This window comes from Hippoglossus hippoglossus, chromosome 15 (assembly GCF_009819705.1).
Source record: "Hippoglossus hippoglossus isolate fHipHip1 chromosome 15, fHipHip1.pri, whole genome shotgun sequence".
NCBI lineage: Eukaryota > Metazoa > Chordata > Actinopteri > Pleuronectiformes > Pleuronectidae > Hippoglossus > Hippoglossus hippoglossus.
This window is the reverse complement of record NC_047165.1, coordinates 6,325,137-6,344,055: the sequence shown is the minus strand read 5'-3', so window position 1 is coordinate 6,344,055 and position 18,919 is coordinate 6,325,137. Positions and strand designations below refer to the sequence as shown.

At 40.3% G+C, this 18,919-nt stretch overlaps 1 protein-coding gene across 1 annotated transcript; it reads right to left on the bottom strand.

Annotated features, from left to right (window-relative positions):
* Window positions 1–7,911: 7,911 nt before the first annotated feature.
* Window positions 7,912–16,667, bottom strand: perp (p53 apoptosis effector related to pmp22). Its single transcript, XM_034608195.1, has 3 exons — window positions 16,323–16,667; window positions 9,443–9,583; window positions 7,912–8,259 (listed from the first exon to the last, which is right to left on the bottom strand). The coding sequence occupies exons 1-3, from the start codon at window positions 16,528–16,530 to the stop codon at window positions 8,048–8,050; spliced, it is 561 nt and encodes a 186-aa protein (XP_034464086.1). The 5' UTR covers window positions 16,531–16,667; the 3' UTR covers window positions 7,912–8,047.
* Window positions 16,668–18,919: the final 2,252 nt, after the last annotated feature.

Genomic DNA, 18,919 nt, shown 5'->3' with positions numbered 1-18,919 from the left:
TGTAGTTGCAGCCCCCCGCCGCCAGGGGGGTGTCTTCTAACCGTCTGAGCATTTCCCACCTGCTGTGCACAAAGCAGCGTCACAGACAGGTCGCGTCATCCTCTGTTTCATGATTCAGAAACAAACCATCATCCTGCAGCAGGCATCATCTCCGAGGGGATAAAAACCCACTCAACCCAGAAACACTCCGTCTTTAGCAGAGTCTGACTGTACTTCAGAGTTCATGCTGGTGTGTTTTCACTGTGGGGAAATTCTCCTGTCAAACCCACTTTCTGGTGTCTGGCTCAAGGGCACCTCAGAAGCAGATGTGGACTCTGTTGCAAAGCTGGATGCAGAGGTGCAAGATTCCTTTATCTGCTTCTCACTCGCTTATTTCTAATTATTTCCCCAAGTTATTTTAGTGTATAAAATTATTTGATTTACGTTTCACTGGTGAAACATGTCAGACAACCTGTAGAACAAAAGATTCCACCTGTGAAGCAATTTACTTCAGGCGATTGATAAGCAATAGATGCAGCTAATAATAAATAAAGATAATGATAGAATAAAGTTAAGGTAGTAAAAGATATATCAATATATAAAAAGGCAGTATAACAACCATGAAAAATATCAAAGTACTTCATAAAATAATTTAGACTAGGATAGTAAAAGGCCAATAACATGAAATGTTTTGTAAAATAAAATTACAAATGATAAATGTTGAAAAAGTAACTACAAATAATAAACCATAAAATTACAAAACGCCAAAAACCAGATTTAATAGGTGTGTAAAAATATCAAATTTCCCTCAAAGGCTTTTCCAGCGACTCAGAGCGTGAGAGACTTTTTTTTTTACTGTCAAACCAGAAAACTCTCCTGGAAAAGTGCATTCATTCTCCTAAATAACACTCAAACCTTCAGGTTTCCATAGCTCATGGAAACGTACCTGAACAGCCCACATAGAAATCTCAGACTTTTGGTCACATTCTGTTTCGCGTATGATGCAATTCAGTGATTTTTCTTTGTTTAAGTTCACACTACTATTAAAGACAAAATGCACAACATCCAACATCCATTTCATGTGTCAAGTCCCAAATGCCCTTGTGGCCCTCGATGGTTATCATGGTGTGTTATCAGTGACACTGTTGTGTGTTAACGTGTCCCAGCTGTTTTCTGTGGTCTACCAGCATAGAGGCTGTTTCTGTGTCAACTGTCACGTCTGACATGTGACTGCTGTTGCATGACAGGTGTTACATTTAGCTGGAAAGAACATTACGGTCAGGGATAAGAAGTTGGTTAGTTCACAATGAATGGAAGTCAATGCAAAGTCCTAATAAGGATATCTGTACAAACCCAGTGCCTGAGTTGTGGTCTTCAAACTGCCTGATCAACAGTTTAAAACCCCAAAGTTATTCAGTTCACAGTGAGTTAATGTTCCCATCAGGAAACGAAGAATGAAGAACTTCAGTAATTGTTAATTAACACAGGAAATCTGTCATCTATAGTTTTTCCGAACAGATTAATCAGTCAATCCATTTGTCTTTTCTTTGATAAGAATGTTACTTTCACACAGACAAAAACAATAATCCTCCACATAATCTTTTCAAACTAAACTTAAACGGTAATTTGTTTACCAAGAATCTATCTTTCCATTCAAGAAAATCGTACGAAACCCACTGACCTGGTTCACTCTGAGCTTCTATTTTCTAAGAATCCTCATAAGGTGTTAGTTTCCGACCTGCTCATGTGAAGAACAGAAAACGATAATCACCTGACGGCTGGATTCATGAGGGAAGAGATCACTCAGTCACTTTTACCTTTCAAAGTTCGAAACAGGAACAAGGCCCTCGACCTACAGTTGACTTTTAGACTTTTAGCATATACTATCACATGTACAGTTTTCACATATGCCATCATGACTCATCATTCGATAAGATCTCGTGACTTCTTTGCATTCACTCTTCGCACATTGTTAACTACTGATGAGGCTGTTATTAAAGAGGCCGATGATTTAACCGTGCAAACTTGCTACCTGCTCCTCACAGGATCACATGCTGCTGACTCACAGGTCGGGATGGTCAGTTCGAGCTGGTTGTGGAAGCGATGAAAGTAAAACACCGCAGCCACACACGGGAAAACCCAGAACTAATTTATTCACTCGCTTCATTGTTCCAAATCAGCAGGTGGTTAAACATGAGCAGCGGTGGTTTGCTGTTCGAATCTTTCACAACATTACTGCACATGAGAAGGACACACACAAGGCAAAGAATATCACCTGTCCTCATTACAGGCCCTTTATCTGACCTACACCCCACACTACAGCCGTCCGGCCTGTCTGGCTGACACTGTGAATGTCCTTAGAAACTCTGAACACATTTAAAATCAGTTGGATAGATTAAATAGTTCTAAGTTTCCCTTTAACACAGTAGAACAGCCCCTGACAAGCCAATCTGTTTTATTTGTAACTGTGGCGCAAGATTCTTATTTTTTAAATCGATGTAACAAAGTACATTTACTGTTTTATTCATACCACACATAATAGGAGAAAACACACGTGTAGATGTATACGTCTCAACTCACCAACACAACCTGTCTACTTGTATGTTTAATGTTAACCAGCCTCCGTCATGTTGATGTTATTTGTCCGTTTATTATCTAGAAAGGAAAGCTGAGGTTACGGCCAAGTTGTTTGGAAACTTGTTGAAACACGAGTTGAGGAAGAAATACAATAAAAAGTGACATCAGCGTGTTTCCTGAGTAGTAGTGGTGGGCTTTACTCAGAAAAGTGGCAGTGACCTTGTGACTCAGTTAGTGTGAATATGACATGCTTGAATCTAGAACGGGATGGTTGTCACTCGTCGTCCTTTATCCTCCTCAAGTCTTTTTCTCTACATATAGTGTACTCTACAAAAGTGTGTGAGCTCTATTAACAGTATCTCACGTTGACAGCACTTTCTCCTCCTTTGATAAAAAAAAAAACAAACACATGGGACAATTGGAGTTCATGGTTTTCTACTGGTAACCCAGGTACTTAACATTCACGTACAGGCCTCAGAATACATAACCTCCCGACTCATCCGTCTCTCGTGTTCTGACGGTGTGGCCAGTCCCTCGGAGTGACTTCTGAACCCAGCTCGTTCCGCCAGAGCCCCAAAAGCCTTGGGGCCGCGTCCCGATATGAGGTGGCAGAACAGTGGGGAGAACCCTGAAGAGAACTGTTCGAGCTCTTCTTCTCAGTGGAAAGCACCTCGGAGGCGGATCGAAACCAACCCCCACTGACAGTCACTTGACACAGCTCTGTGTAGGGGTGAGGGCTGACTCTAACTTTACATTGTTCAATCAACAGGTTTGTCTTTATCCGGGGGGGTCAAAGGTGTAGTTGACCTGGAGAGAGGAGGGTGGGTTAAGGCTCTGGAGCACCAGGCGCCAGTGTACTACCAGTCAAGCCTGAACCCTAGTGGCATTCATGTGGAAGTACACCGACAAAGCACATTTACTCAAGTATTGTGTGTAAGTGGAATTTTAAGGTATATTTTTCAACGTTTTCTGTCATTTTCTGCTTCTATTTTACAAATGAAGACGGAAATATGGAACTTCTTACTTCACTACATTTATTTAATAACTTTTGTTACTTTTCTGATTCAGATTAATAATGTAAAGAAATAATCAACAAAGGAATTCTGATCTTTTGTAGATTAAAACTAAATATATGTAATGTGGAAAATGGTCCACTTTGCATAATAAGTACTTTTGTTTATGACAATAAACTCTTGAATCTTGAATCTTGTTTTTAGTATTTTAGGAATATTATTGATGTTATATAATTGAAAAGGTTTTGGAGTCTGTCCATCTCCCAATAACAAAATCAGTTGTATGAAGAATCAAACATCTTCATCCAACGCATAACTCTAAAAATGTAGAAACATGTCTATATCCTGAAAAATCTATTTTGTCCAGTTGTGCTTTTCATTATTTCATATAATTCAGAAAATTCATGCAAAACCTTCTAGTTTATATTCAGTGATCAAATAAATGACATATTGTTCCCATCAACTAGCTCAAGGTGTAAGGGTCACTCATTACTCATTAATCAAATCAAACCTCCGGCCTCCTGAACTTTTACTTTGAAGGTGAGCTGTCTCTCTGTCCCCCTCTGGATTTCCTCATTCAAGTTTAGCTCCTCAGGTGGACTCGCACTTCATGCACAGACCAGGTGAGGCCTCACTCCTGCACGAAGCTACAACAACAACAACAAATAACCTGGATCTTTGCTGCTTAATTTCAGCAAGTCTGCTGCTGCTTGTTTCCATGTGATGTCCTGAGGCTGCCCTCTGCTGGCTGCTGGGTTCCTCTGCTGCAGATCGTCAGGTGTCCACTGCTGCTCTTGCTTGGTTTGCTGCTGCTTGTGATTATCTGAAGTTGTCAAGTCAAAAAAATCTTTATTATCCTTCTAGGGCAATTTGATGTACAACCAGCCAATCACTGCACGACAAAAATAAACCAATATATACAATGTAAATAAACACAATATAAAAACCCCATAGACTAATTTAAAAGACCAATGGTAGCAGGGAAATTAATTGATTAGTCGACCAACAGAAAATGTATTATTTAGATAGTCTAGAAACATTTCATTCTACTTTTAAAGGAAAAATTCCCAATGTTTGCTGGACCCATTTTCTCAAAGGTGCTGATTTGACACTTTTCTCAGTCACAGTTTAAACTCTTGGTTGGACAAAACAATCACTTCAGGCTAAAAGTAACATATGATTATAATCAACATTGTCCATCATTTTTAACAAGATGTTAAAGATTAATGCAGAAAATACTCAGATTAATCAAAAGTGAAAATCGTATTTAGTTCAAATTAGCTTAGAGGAGGCAAATATCCCATTATTCTTATAGTTGGAGTTATTTAGACTTTCCTCCTCTCCATGTTTCTTGTTTTATTTCTTTCCCTTCTCTCTCTCTCCATCTATCTGCCCTCCTCTCCCATTCACAGTATTTCTCACCCTCGTGTCATTGTCCCTCCCTCTTCGTCACCCCCTGCTCTCTTTCTCTCCCTCACAGAGAAACCAGATATGTCAGGACACGCTGAGCAAAGTCCAACCCTCAGCAGGCCTGTCCCAGGGTGTGTCTCTCTGGGTGTGTGCGCTGACTCATAAATCATGACTCACATCTGTGGATCTGTGTATTGTTTGTGAACAACATGAGTGTGGTGACGATCCCTTCGAGTATTGGAACACACAATTCAACTTCATCAGAATTGGGTGGGAGACACTGTAGGATTGGGTCCTAATATTTTAGGGGAAATTCTTCGCAGCCCACTGTATCTTCCAGTTTGCTGTTTGTCAGAGGCCTTCACTGGAACTGCCTCCAGCTTTTTTTCTTCTTGTGGAGTCTTCAGCTCATTCAAACTCACGTCACGTGATTGACTTGACTTTTCAGAGGATATTTTAACTCTTTGGTTGCTATGTTCATGTTTATGATCATCGTCCTGTTGATTTATGAAACTTTTGTCACGTGGGTTTTGATGCATGTGAGCACATAGAGAGCTCCTGTGTGTGTCTCTACATTCATCCTGTGGTGGAATCATGTATAAATGCCAGTTCCATAAGCAGCCACATACGTCCAAATCATAACAGAGCCGCCATGATGTCGGCTTTGGTCTTGAGCACCTCCTGCTTTTTGTTTCTCTTCTCCCCGCCTTTCTCCAGACTGCAGCCCTTCTCTCTTTGAGCTTTACCAAACGTTTGCATCTTGCAGTGAAGTCCTCACTTGACCGTTAACGAGGAAACACACGCCTACACCCTGAGGATCATTGTTGTGAAATGTATTTATCATTCTTAACCCACTGTGCTTTTGTAAAAGGTGTTTTCCACACAACCTGTTCTCTTATCTACCAGGCTATTTGCCATTATTTACTGTTTACAACCATGCACCTATTGTTTTAGAACATTCTTGACTTTGCCAAAGCAACACTTTTGATATCTGATAGATTTTTTGCTTTTTTATTGAGCCTCATTATAGTCTTCTTCACTGACATGTTAATTTCTTCCCTGCTCCTATTGACAGACAACTCCACCTCGATTTATAAGGCAACTGCCAACTCTCACTCGTCTTTTTTGTTCACTGACTAAATTGAAACAGTCCTATAAACATTAAAGTGCCGAGTGTCCTTCTATGTCTCACACAGGCCTTTCGATACTGATGCAAACCTACTTCAAATAAAATAAAGACAAGGTACTTTAATGTTACAAATACTTGTATTTCAAATTAAATGTTATACCCATGAGAATCTTAATTGTTTTGTCCCTCTGTAGAGAAAAGATAACATTTGCACACATACATATTCACACAACCCCTTTCCGTTTTCTCCAACTTCTCCCCAATCATAGACATGCACAGTGTCAGTATCTAATAAAATAATAATAATCAAGTAAACTCTTCAAAATACTGTAATTCTTTATTGAATAAAAATATACAGACTACCAAAAATAATCAGTTCATACTACAGCAGAAAATAGCTGGGAGATTTCTAGAAGTGGATGAAAGTGACAGTTTTTACCCAAACTGAGGATTTTTTTGTTTTTTAAAGTCGGAGCTGGAAACAGATTCACTCCTGTAGATAAAAGTTAGTTTGAGACACACAGACGGAGTTTCTTCAAGTGTAGACCTGCCTGAATCCACTCTCACTCTAATGCTTATCGTAAATCAGTCACAGATCTTCCCTTTGTACGCTCATGTAACGAAACAATATTATTTGGTCGTGTTCAGGCAGAAAACTGGTCTGAGCAAAAATGTAACTGTGAACAAGTGAGAGTCAGTGAAACCAGACTGACGAGTTTGATAATACATTCGACACAGCAGAAGAAGAAGCCTGAGGATTTTATACCTCTGTCTCATAGTCTCATCAAACCAGACAATGGCATCAAAACATGAATACTTTTAGTGTTTTTTTTTCCCAAGGGACTCAATTGAAAAATATTTTGGTCTTTTCTCTAAATGCACCCCCTTTGAAGCAAAGACATGGAAAACACAGGATGAGAGTTCATATTGTTCCCATACATTTGGACCGTTATTGCAGTATTGTACAAATTCTACATGAACTGAACCCTTGAGGGAATTATAAGAGGGGGGGAAGTAAAATCGTGGTCAGGTAAACAGATTCATTCTCAAGTTCAATTGAAACTGAATCTAAATTTGCTTCCAGCTAAAAATGACAGAAACAACAACTGCGGCCAAGTCAGAAAATTCACACGTCTCCTCCTCGCTAGCATATCAAGCATCACACCTCCGCGCCGACGCATGAAGAATGAAAATAATAGTGTTCAAAACAGGGACGAAGACAGCACAGCAAACTCCACAGTGATACCCCTTTGGTAATAAGTCAGTAAGAATTCAAAAAACCTGGAGACAGCAAACGAGAATTATAGAAAAATGCATAAAAAAGGTGCAAACGAGCTAAAACTACATATATTAGCATATGTATAGATTACATTCAGCTGCTGAGTCTAGGCCTTTGCATCCTTACGCACAGCAAAGACACACTGAAGAATGAGAAACTCATTTTAGCGCACAAAAACAAATGATGATTAACGATTTCTTTAGTATTCTGAGCAGAATTTTTAGCCTCGATTGCTCTTTTATCAAAGTTTTTATGAGCACTAAGATAAATCAGGAGAAAACGAAGCTTTACACTTGAAGACGTCCCCTCAGGTTAAGTGCACTTGGGTGATCTTGCATTGACGACTACAGGTAAAAAGTGAGCAATATGTTGAATGTGTAAAAAAATAGCATGGTTAAAAAACATTAATGACGCTGACTTAATCTAGTACATTAAAGCGGTTGAAGCATCCAATCACAGTCCACTTCCGCTAAGAATCACGCCTGACTTCTGACTTCACTCTCGGATGGTAGATGAGGTTTTTTTCCACCGCTGAACTGATTTTAACTGCAGCATCGTGGATGTATGATGAAATTGTACATGTTTAATGGCCGGGACAACATCCAGCTCAGAGTGTTAAGCGGACGCGGCTGCGACTGGGCGGGTGTGCAGGAAATGTCTCTAAGCGGAGGTGTAGAGGTATTTGGTCTTGGCCGTGCCGGCCAGCTCGTCCTCATAGCGCGGCAGGCAGCAGAAGAGGATGGAGCAGCCGATGCAGAGGATGGTGGCGCCCCAGCCGAAGCCGTAGGCCCAGGTGTAGTAGTAGTGGCCCTCGAAGATCTGCTCGTTGAACTTGACGGGGTAGACGATGAGAGCGATGACCTGGAGGATCACTGCAGGGAGACACGGATGGAAAAGGTCAGTGGCAAACTTCTCTGTGCAGCTCCGAGCGCTACGAGTTATGGTCATTGCAAATAGCAAACACACTTTCTTTATTATTTTTGTTGGCCGCACCCGATTTAAATTTAAATGTTTTTCCTTTTTTTTTTATTCTCTGCCCATGAAGAAGAATTGAAAACTACAACCTTCACTCTGGAGCACAAATCAGCCTTTAAACTGAATGATAATCTGACATTTATTGTGATAATTATCGATATCGACTGATATGAAAATCTATCTAAAAAATGAACAAGAAATATCTACAATATTTTAATATAATTTTGTTTAGTTCTTGGGTTTAAACATTACATCCAACGTAAACATTATATAACCGTGATATAAGGATGTTGGTTTGATTTCTATGATCCACAGAACAAACATTATTATTTCTAATAACTGGTGAGTGGAAAGAACCACAGACAGATACTGTCAGTGGGGTTATGATCTCAGTTTTATTTGTTAATATTCTCCCGTCAGGTTTCTGATTGATACACAAGTCATTTATTGGAGGCAGAGTGAGGTGAACTCTCTTCAGCCCATTGACACAGACACTGACACATCACTGTCTGTTTCACCTGTCCGTCTTCCAGTGAAGAGCTGTGTGTGTGTGTGTGTGTGTGTGTGAGATGAGTCAGTCAGATTAACAGACAGAGCCAGCTGTTCCCATGGTAACGTCACACCAAAACCCCTCCCTTCCATCGAAAACTGCTGACGCACTTTCTGCTTTATCCACTTCCTTTCCCTCGCACGTCTTCTATTGGTGTCAGACGTTCACACATCATCGTGTTCGTCGCTTTTACTTCCACATTTTTCACCCCTATGACCCTGTTAACCTCCATCTCTGTTTGACCTTGATGACTCTGGGGAAACCCCAACACACACACACATTACTAAACCACCACAACAGTGAAACCTACTGCTCCCTTTTAGTAATATTTATTTTTCATTTAATGAAAACCAGCTTATTCTGACACAACACCATCTTTTAAATGGTTTTTAGAAGTCAGAAAAATAAAGTTGGGTTCACTGAATCACAAGGATTAGATGTGAATTGTGGTGGGCAGGTTAAGCATGAGTTAGGCATGGTTAGGTTTTGGTTAGTGTGTGTGTGTGTGTGTGTGTGTGTGTGTCTCTTACCGACAACAATCAACATTACTGCTATGACGGGCAGAAGAGAGATGTTGAGCGAGCAGCACAGAGCCACGCAGGAGAGGATGAAGGCGACGATGAGGATGAGGAGGCCGATGATCATCAGGGCAGCCACTGCTCTGGCCCAAGCTGGAGTCCAACACAAACAACACAACAAATTAGTCACATGTTCGAGTGTAGTGTGTAGTTTACATGCATTTTATGTTCTGTTATGTCCTTTAGGCCTCTATAAACATTTCATCAATAGTTATGGCTTTTTCTTCCTGAAGTCTCTGAAGTCTCGCACACTGAAGCTCCAGTGATGACTCGGCCCTGCGCTGCGTGTCCTGCCTCGTTCTCTCTCTCCCCGTTTCACGCTTATTGTCATGTCAATACAGGCGAAAACTAAATACTGGGTGTTTGTTATGGAAACTAAAGGCAACATGTCTTCGTGCTCTGTTCTCATTTCTGCAGCTCGCGTGATCTCGCTCTCTCTAGCCCTACGACGTTTATACATGACGGCACATTCCTCAAGCGTGCGAGCTTCGAGCCGATATCGACAGAGAGGGAGAGGAGCCGCCACACCCTTCACAGCACATTCGCTCTCTGTCACTCCTCGACTCTCTGCAGACATGGCCTCTTTAATTACAGAGAAACGATAGAGTTTAAAGCAAACAAACTGCAACCAAGAGAGGATGTGGATCTTTAGATATTAAAGGATTCCATATGAAGGGATTAAAAAAAAAAAAGAGGCTTTTTACCATGTCGGCCGTAGTGATTTTTGCCTTCATGCTTCTAAAAACAGATATTTTGAGTGTTGATTTTCTACTGAACAGGTTTAACATGACCTCTGTGATTAACATAAAAACCCTCTTTCACATTAGTCGTCACCTAAACATGCAGGTTGAGTTTTCTCAATATAAACCTGATGATAGTTAAACTGGTGCAGATAATCCTAACACGTGTCTTCTTGTGGTTGACTGAAGCCAAACCCACCGTGTAGATTTTCATCAAACTGTTACACCCAGTTCACTGTTACTGAATCAGCCAACACCCTAAATTATTCACACCTGTATGAGGGTGTGTGTCTGTGTGTGTGTGTGTGTGTGTATTCAAGAAACTCGCCTCCTACCTCAGCCTGAGGCACTCCTCTTATCATGCTCATGCGCGCACACACACACAAATACTAGTTCGACAGGTTCAATCCTCTCTTTTACTCATAATAATGTTAAGTGGCGTTCAAGCTCGCAAACAATTTCACTCCAGCGGTCACATGGACTCTGCAACACTTTCACGTCAAATTCTGTTAAACAAATTCAGGCTCAACCTGAGCTTCAACATGATGAAACCCACTAGTACAGTGTTTAAGTAGAAGCTATTCAAACACAATGATTATTAAACATGTGAAAAATAATGATATGTTTCTGTTTTGGTTTGAAATTAATCTGGTCATTAATTAATGTTTTTAGCTCGATGATTTAATGAATAATGAATTACATGATCACAAAAACAATGAGTGCAATATCGTCTCTAGAGTAGATGTCGTTATTAAAGCACAGCCAGACACCCACACACCAAACCCTGATTTAAATAGACAAACTGCAGCCACCATCACTGTTTCCTTTATTTATCCCTGTTCCAGATAACACTGTCCAGCAACATAACATTGCTGATGATTTCGGCTGCACAGCAAATCTCGGACTCTCCCACATAACATTTATATAACAATCACATAACTGCAGAAATCCGCTTGCTACAACGAAAGCATCAAGAAACTCGTACCGAATGTTCTGTCTGAGCATTTCTGTGGAAAAAATAACCTTGTTCTCCCAAAAAGGAACACGATGATAAAAACTAGTTCTAGCTCAGCATTCCAACTGAGGTTTTGAGAGTTATATCTTGCAATGTGGTGGAGGTAAAAACATTTTAATCTAACAAAGATGTGCACTGCGCTGTTTGAGGTCATAAACTAGAAGCATTTTTAAAATTGCATTCCTAGAAGTTCATGTCCAGTTTGTTTGTAAACAGGATTACGCAAAAACTACCGGACCGATTAGCACAAAACTTGGTCGGACGTGTTATGCGACAGGGAAGAACCCATTACATTTCAGTAAGGATCCAGATTGGCGGCAGATTCAGGACTTTCTTTTTCTGCGTTACTAAATAGGGAGTTTTTCACGATTTTTGTTAATTTCTGAAAGAAAAGTAAAAGGATGGAGCTTAATGAAAAAAATCATACATGTTCAGTGGACTGATATCTAATCTATCTAATTTGGTGCAGATCCACATACAAATTGGGATCTAGTGAAATTAAATGTGGTTTCCTAAGAGGACTGTTGCTCGACTGAGTCACATTCTAGTTTTATAATAGTTTTTTTTTTTATTCCTACAACTTAGCATTGTGTCCTCATGCCTGTGCCTGTTTCCATTGTAAGCCTGGGAATGTTCTGTATACGGTGTAAATGAGTTCATGTCTGGGTGTGTGCGCCTGCATGTGTCACAGGTGAACACTCAAACTGCCAGTCTCGATCACGCTTACATCACATCATCCAGTTGTTTCGGCTTCTGTTTCCCTCCTCTGATCAAAACTAAGGATATCCAGCTGCATTCAACACAATCAGTACAATTACTACAAGGTTTTTTTGGGGTTCCACAAATGCAAACACACTCTGACTCACACACAAATCTCAGCGCTGAGAAATGTGTCATATCTTCCATGTCTGGGGAACCTTCGGCCGTGGTCTTACAATCAAGGCTAATGTTTATCAAACGTGGATAATGATTTCCTATGGGCAGCAGGAATAAACTCAGCTCACTGTCCTCAGAACAAGTTCTAAGGCGAAACCCGCTCGCAAACCACATTCACAATCCTGAAGAAACTAATCTCTAAAATTGTATGAGACATGGTGTGCCCCTCCCACTGAACAGCCAACCATCAGCCAAACTTTAAACACTTAGAAAGTGTGGGAACTTGGAATAAACACAGAAGAGGAGGATATCAAGGGATTGTTTAAACGTAGTCGTTACATGAGGTTGTGGCTCTTTACCCATTCATTCAAATATTAGCCTGGTTTTGTTATCCTTAACTAACTCCCCGAAGCTGTTGCAAAGATGGCTGCCAACTGGTTTCAGTCTCTCAAATATCAGTATAATAAAAATATAAATAACCTATCAGATAAAAAAAAAAGGGAATTTCAATTTGACGTCCGCCTTGAGCTCTAGAAAAACGAAGCTGGGTAATTTGGAACAAAAAGAAAAATTTGAGAAAATGGTCAAAAGATTTACCAACGATGAAAATACTGGTTCATTGAGTAATTTGAAAGTGTCACACTGATTTGTGAAATAGTAAATTTATATAAGAATGCAATTTCTGTTATTTGGCTGATCGGATGTCAGTCAAATTATTTGTTTCATCACATTGGAGCAAAGACCAAATGCTGCCATGAAGTTTTCAGCCGATATATCAGTATTAGTATCCTTAGTATCGATATCGGCATCAATCCCCAAAATAACACATGGGTTGGAAGTTATAAGATCCAGTGATGATCTACTTTCCACATGTTTTCTCCATGATGCACTCATGCCAACACATGAACATTCCCATTGTTCCCATCTGGAGCCTGAACACAGCGACATGTAGTCTGTTTGGTGCCAACACTCACTACGTCCTACATCCGCACACCATCAATTGTGCTGCTCATGTTTGTTTCCTCGGTTTTTTAGCTCAGAACATAGAAACCTTCGCAACTATTCAGGACAGAGCGCTGATACAAGAATTCTCAGGGGAGCTTCAGAGCCAAAATGTTTCACAGATCCAGCCAATGGCCTTTTGGCAGCTGAGGCCGTCTTTTGTTCAACTGCTTCAGTCGTGCTGAGACCAAAACGGCAGCAGCTCACACAAAGAAAACATCTTGATCTACGACTTCAAGCGAGACCAGAGAATTCCTGAAAAACAATGTGTAGTCCCACACGCTAACAGGAAGTAAAGCCCTGCCTCCACAACAGTTTACATTGGGAACTGTGTGTTTGGAGTTCACGCTGATAATCTCTAATAGGATTCTCTACTGCTGAGGAGAGTGGAGCAAAAGAACAGTAATCTATCGAGATTATTGTTTTATTTATCGATTCCAGTTTGGCCAATTTAATGGAAACAAAAATCTAAGTTTCTCCCACAATCGAAACCCTAAAGATATTCAATATAAATGATATGAAACCGAGATGGGAGAAGAAATTCCTCCCTCCAGATGTTAAGAAGACAGTTTGGTACGTTCGCAAAATAACTAAAACAATAAAATTATTTTCAAACTGATTATTTCCTATTCAGCTCTAATTTTTAGGTCTTATCAATAACCAAAGGAACACATGCGTTGTAACAGCTACACTCACACATTTTTACATCTTGATACCATTTTTAAAGGTTTTCTATATTAACAACAATTATGGCTGCAGTCTTACGTATATGGACACATAGTGAACTTTGCACACAACGCTGCACCAACTATTTTCATTATCCACTGATGTGACGATTATTTTCTCAATGAATCCTTTAGAATATACAATGTGATAAAATACACATCACCATGTATTAGAGGACAAGGTGACGCCATTAAAGACCAAGAAAAACAACCAACTCTCGTGCATTACAACCTAGAAATATTTGAAATTTTAGCTTGAAAAGGATCTTTGACTATCAATCAATTATCAATATACCCTACACCGCGAGTTGTTAACAGCCATGAATCTCAAAACCGATAATCTTTACTACTATTGGGAATATTAGGCGATCAGAGCTTTGATTGAGGACTCTCCAGAAGCACTGACACCATTAACCTGTAACACGGAGTGAGCAAACTGGAGAAAATCATCAGATAAAAAGAACGACTGGTCTCGTTGACGTGTTCTGCAGATCATAAAATGGATGGAGGTGCTACGAGCTCAGTGACTTCCACAGCGTCCGATAAGAGCAACAACAGAGGCGTCTTTGTTTGGTGACTTTGGCTGTGGAACAACTCAAATACAACATGAGAGGGAGAGAGAATGAAAACAGACGTCGTTTCAGTTCAGGGCGAGAGATCTTTTATTTTTAATGCCCCTTTCGGTTTAGTCGTTTTATTTTAATTTCTCCTTAATGCTGTATCAGCACCACTACCAGTGTTGACGTGTTGATATCTGCCTGAAAGGTTTGTACTCAATTCCTATAATAAAACTTTAAAATTAAAGTTGAAGACCTTTTTCAGCATCTTAAACACAAGCGTTACTTATATATATCTATATACATATAGATATATATACTTATAGATACAGCTGTGTTTACGTATCATATCATGTCAAAATCGCTGCTGTGAAAAGAATCTATTGTTAAACGAAGCTCAGTTTATTGTTTGGACGACACTGAAGGAAAAACTCACAACAGTTATAAATAGTCTCATCTGCGTTACCATGTCAGACATGCAGCCAACTCTGCTTCTCATCGTCTCTCTGTAGGGTGTAGATCACAAAACTATTTAAAATATTCAAAGTCTGCCTGAGGTGTTCGGCTAAATGCTCCTCTAAAAAGAAAAATGTGTTTCTCGAGTGGTGTTTTTACAATAATCCGTCGACTGTAACCTCCAACATGGAGGTTGTGTTTTCACCCCTGTCCGATTGTTTGGTTTGTTGGTCTGGTTTGAAGCAAGATTACACAAAAACAACTGAGCGGATTTCCACGATACTTGGATGAAGGATGTGATTCGGGTCGGGAAAGAACCCGTTTAATTTTGGAATTTCACTTCACTTTCTTTGACGTTGTGAAATAGGGTGAATTTCAAATAGGTGACCACTTTCCAAGGGTATTAATGGATCTTGATGAAAATAATCTGGTAAATTTAGGGAACTGATAACTTTAAAATGGAAACGAGTGAGAGTGGAAATAAGTTGGTATCTGGATCCTTTTCTTGTCAAAATTTGAGATAAAAAAAACAGGTGTCAAACTTTAAGATAAAATAAATAACTCATCCCTTTCTGTGTTTTAACTTCACTTCTTTGAATAAGCCCACAAACATCTGGTCATTCCCCACAGTAAAGGATAATAATGAGGGGGTAACTCCATATGAATTAGTTGTGGGAAGTTGTTCCTTGTTGTACACATGATGTTGTGAACCTGTAAAGCCAACAGACACACTTTACAGCCTTGGTAAGTTGATATTGCGATTTGGGAAACAGTGCATTCACACAGACTTGGAATGTGTTCGTGTTTGGCTCAATCCTACGACGTAAATCAAGCTACTTCTTCTGTCACATTTCGCAACCTTGCAAAATCTCTTAGTCTCGAGGAACCATAAACAATGATCACAACTCGGTTTTAAACTTTTCTTCTGTTGACTTTTGCCTGTAAAGCCCAGTCCTTTCCTACCATGAAGGATATACGGTCATATGGGGAGGAGGTAACTCTGTCTGACTTAGTTGTGGGAAGTTGTTCCTTGTTGGAACCATCGACGTTGAGGATTTGTAGTGAAACTGAAACACTCTGAGCCAAACAGATACAAACACTGGACATGAAATGAGGCAGAATCCCAGTCACGTAGGCTGCGTGAATCCAGCCTCATACAGACAGTGAAGACCAAAGTTCAGTCAGAGAGCTGCAGGCCTCTCTCTCTCTCTCTCTCTCTCTCTCTCCTCAGCCCGGAGTTTCTGTTTGTGGACAGAGGTCGAATCCCTCCAGTTTTACAGAGTGTGAATGTTGAATGTAACATCCCAGTGAGACCTGTACTGGTTCAGCTGGTTTGATCAGCTCCATTAAAACATGCATCCCTCTCTGTTGTCATGCTACTCTCTCTCTCTCTGTGTTGTGTTGTGTTGTGTTGTGTGTGTGTGTGTTTGTTTGTATCCCACAGTGCAATCCGACACTTACAGAACTCGTCCGTGAGCGACATGCAGTGCCAGATGTCGTTCCTGCCCCGGCACTGCTCCCACATGCTGGCGTAGTGGGACTCGGCGTCCTCGTCCTCCACCCATCCGGAGGTGGCGGCGATGGCGATGATGTCGAAAATAATGGCGAAGAGCAGCAGCAGGGGGACGATCCACCTGCAGCGGGGGTAGGCGATCCCGCAGCGGAACATAGCGACGGGCGAGTGGCGGCGTGTGGAAACCGAGACAAGCGGAGGAAGGTGATCACCGTCGAGTGAGCTGCTCCGTCCGAGTTGCTGTGCGTCTTTGCGCGGGTGGAGTTAGTGGGGTGTGTGTGTGTGTGAGCTGGAAGGACAAGAGCCCCACCCGTGTGTGCTGTGCAACCTGTTCCGGGACCTGAAAGAAGGGCCGGGCTAGTCTGCTGGTGGAAGCCGAGGGAGGTCAGGCCCAGCCCCCCCCCCCCCGTGTCATATTACAACCGGGAGGAACCAGCAGGCTGGAGCCGCGGGAGGAAGCCGCGCGTGGGTTCTTCTCCTGTGAGAATACCAATCAGAAAGTCTCACTGGGATTAATTACTTATTATAACAACCAGTCGGACACAGTTTAAACATGACAATTACTCTCTCCCCCCATTTGTCTGTGCTCACCCCAACCGGACGAGGCACATACCATATAGATTTGACCCACATTCAGCCCACATATACCTTTGGCACTTGGGTAATCCACTCCTATTTGCCGGATCCGGGCCACAAGTGGGCCAAAGCAATACCCCATGTCAACCAAAGGTGGCCCGAGTTAGTATTGTACTATTTGGGCCATATTCCCTATTTACCATATGGGCCACTTTAGGTTCACATCCATTTTGTTAAGGTCACATCACTGCCTGAAGTGGCCCACATCTGTATGTTATCTGGATCCACATTAATATTGTACAAAGATGACATATTATTATTATTTTAGCTAATATGACGTAATTTCTTTACGTCATAATTATTTTTTTCTGATACCCTAAAGTGTTTATAGCATTTGTAAGCTATTCAAAGTTAAATAACATTTTTGTGAAAGGTTGTAGCTGCTGAGGCGCCTGTTTAAAACTCTTAAAAAGTGATCTTGATGGTAAACGTGATCATTTCTAAATTGGGGGATACAACAGGTAGATACAGGCTGAGCTGTGAGAGTGAGAGAAGGAAAGGTAGAAGAGGAGAGATAAAGGAGGGAGAGATTCAGGATCAGTGATTCAGGACGTTCAGGACTCATCTTGCAGCAAAGAGCCGTAATTATAGCTAAAGCCATAATTATAGTATTTCTCCAGCATTGTTCATCTGTCTGCTGTAAATGTCTATAGGTATTTGCAAAGATTCTAAAATGGAACAAAAAACAACTTTAGTTTTAGGTGGAAAGAGTAATTGTTGTTTATGGGAAATAGAATCCTTTTATACGTTTGATAAATTTGTTTTATTTCTGATGGTTTAATTTGGAGTGGTTTTATTCTCCATATCATTCTTGATTTATACACATTGTATTTGATGTATGGATTTGATGATATGGGATATTAAAGCATTGCAGCTAGCAACACTAATTTCTTTATATACAGTATATAGAAGACCACAATGGGAGAGGGCCTTGGATTTTATCTTTGACATTCTGCTTCAAGCACAACTTTCGCAGAGTCAGAAAACATTAATACCTCAAGGTTACATGTAAGTTTAGTGTTTGCACCAACAGGCTTGTCGATGATTGTGGTTGTGATGGTGTAGGTTCAAATTTCCTATTTCAAATGTTGGTGTTAAAGAAACCGTTTTCATACAGTTGGGTCACAGACGGCGTCTCTACGCCTGAACATCAGAGGTGAGGCGATACAGACAATAACACCTGGGTGCAACCTGAGGCTGCTATAGTCTGTCAATATGCAAATACATCTGATTCTGATTGAGTCACTGTGAAAAACTCAAATTCAACTGCTGATACTCTGATGTCCACAGTGGGGAGCCAGTGCAACAGGTTTGTAACACAAGAGTCAAATGGTTCAATGGGAATTCTCATATAAAACTGATTTTGTATTAAACCTTGAGAGAAGCAGATACTGTGAGATGATCCCTTATCATATTAACTAAATAAACAAATATGCTCAGAGGATATTTGTGTTTATCTATATTTATGTTAATGTATGTCACAGTAAGGGGTAGAATAAATACATGTTAATACAAAATAGTGCAAGGTGTGCCACAGAATACTTCATTATAAAGTATTCTCATCTCCATGAAATCACTGCCTGTGTAAAAGACATATTTTTTGAAAGAATGAAAAATAAAGGTTTTTACTGTTTTATTTAGGTTTTGTCAAGTCAGCCACTTTTAAAGTGAAGTATAACTTCCCTTATGAAGTCAGTGATTAACATTATAAGGGGCTGACCCTCATTTACAGTAATAGTGAACAGCAATATAAATGACTTAAAAGATACAAAACTTTAAAAGATGCACAATTATTTTAAAGTAGTTTAAAAAATACAGTTAATTAAAAACAAAAAGTTACACATAGAATAAAACAGGTAAAAAAAGGTGATACAAAATGATAGTAAATAATACATTTTATTACACCTTT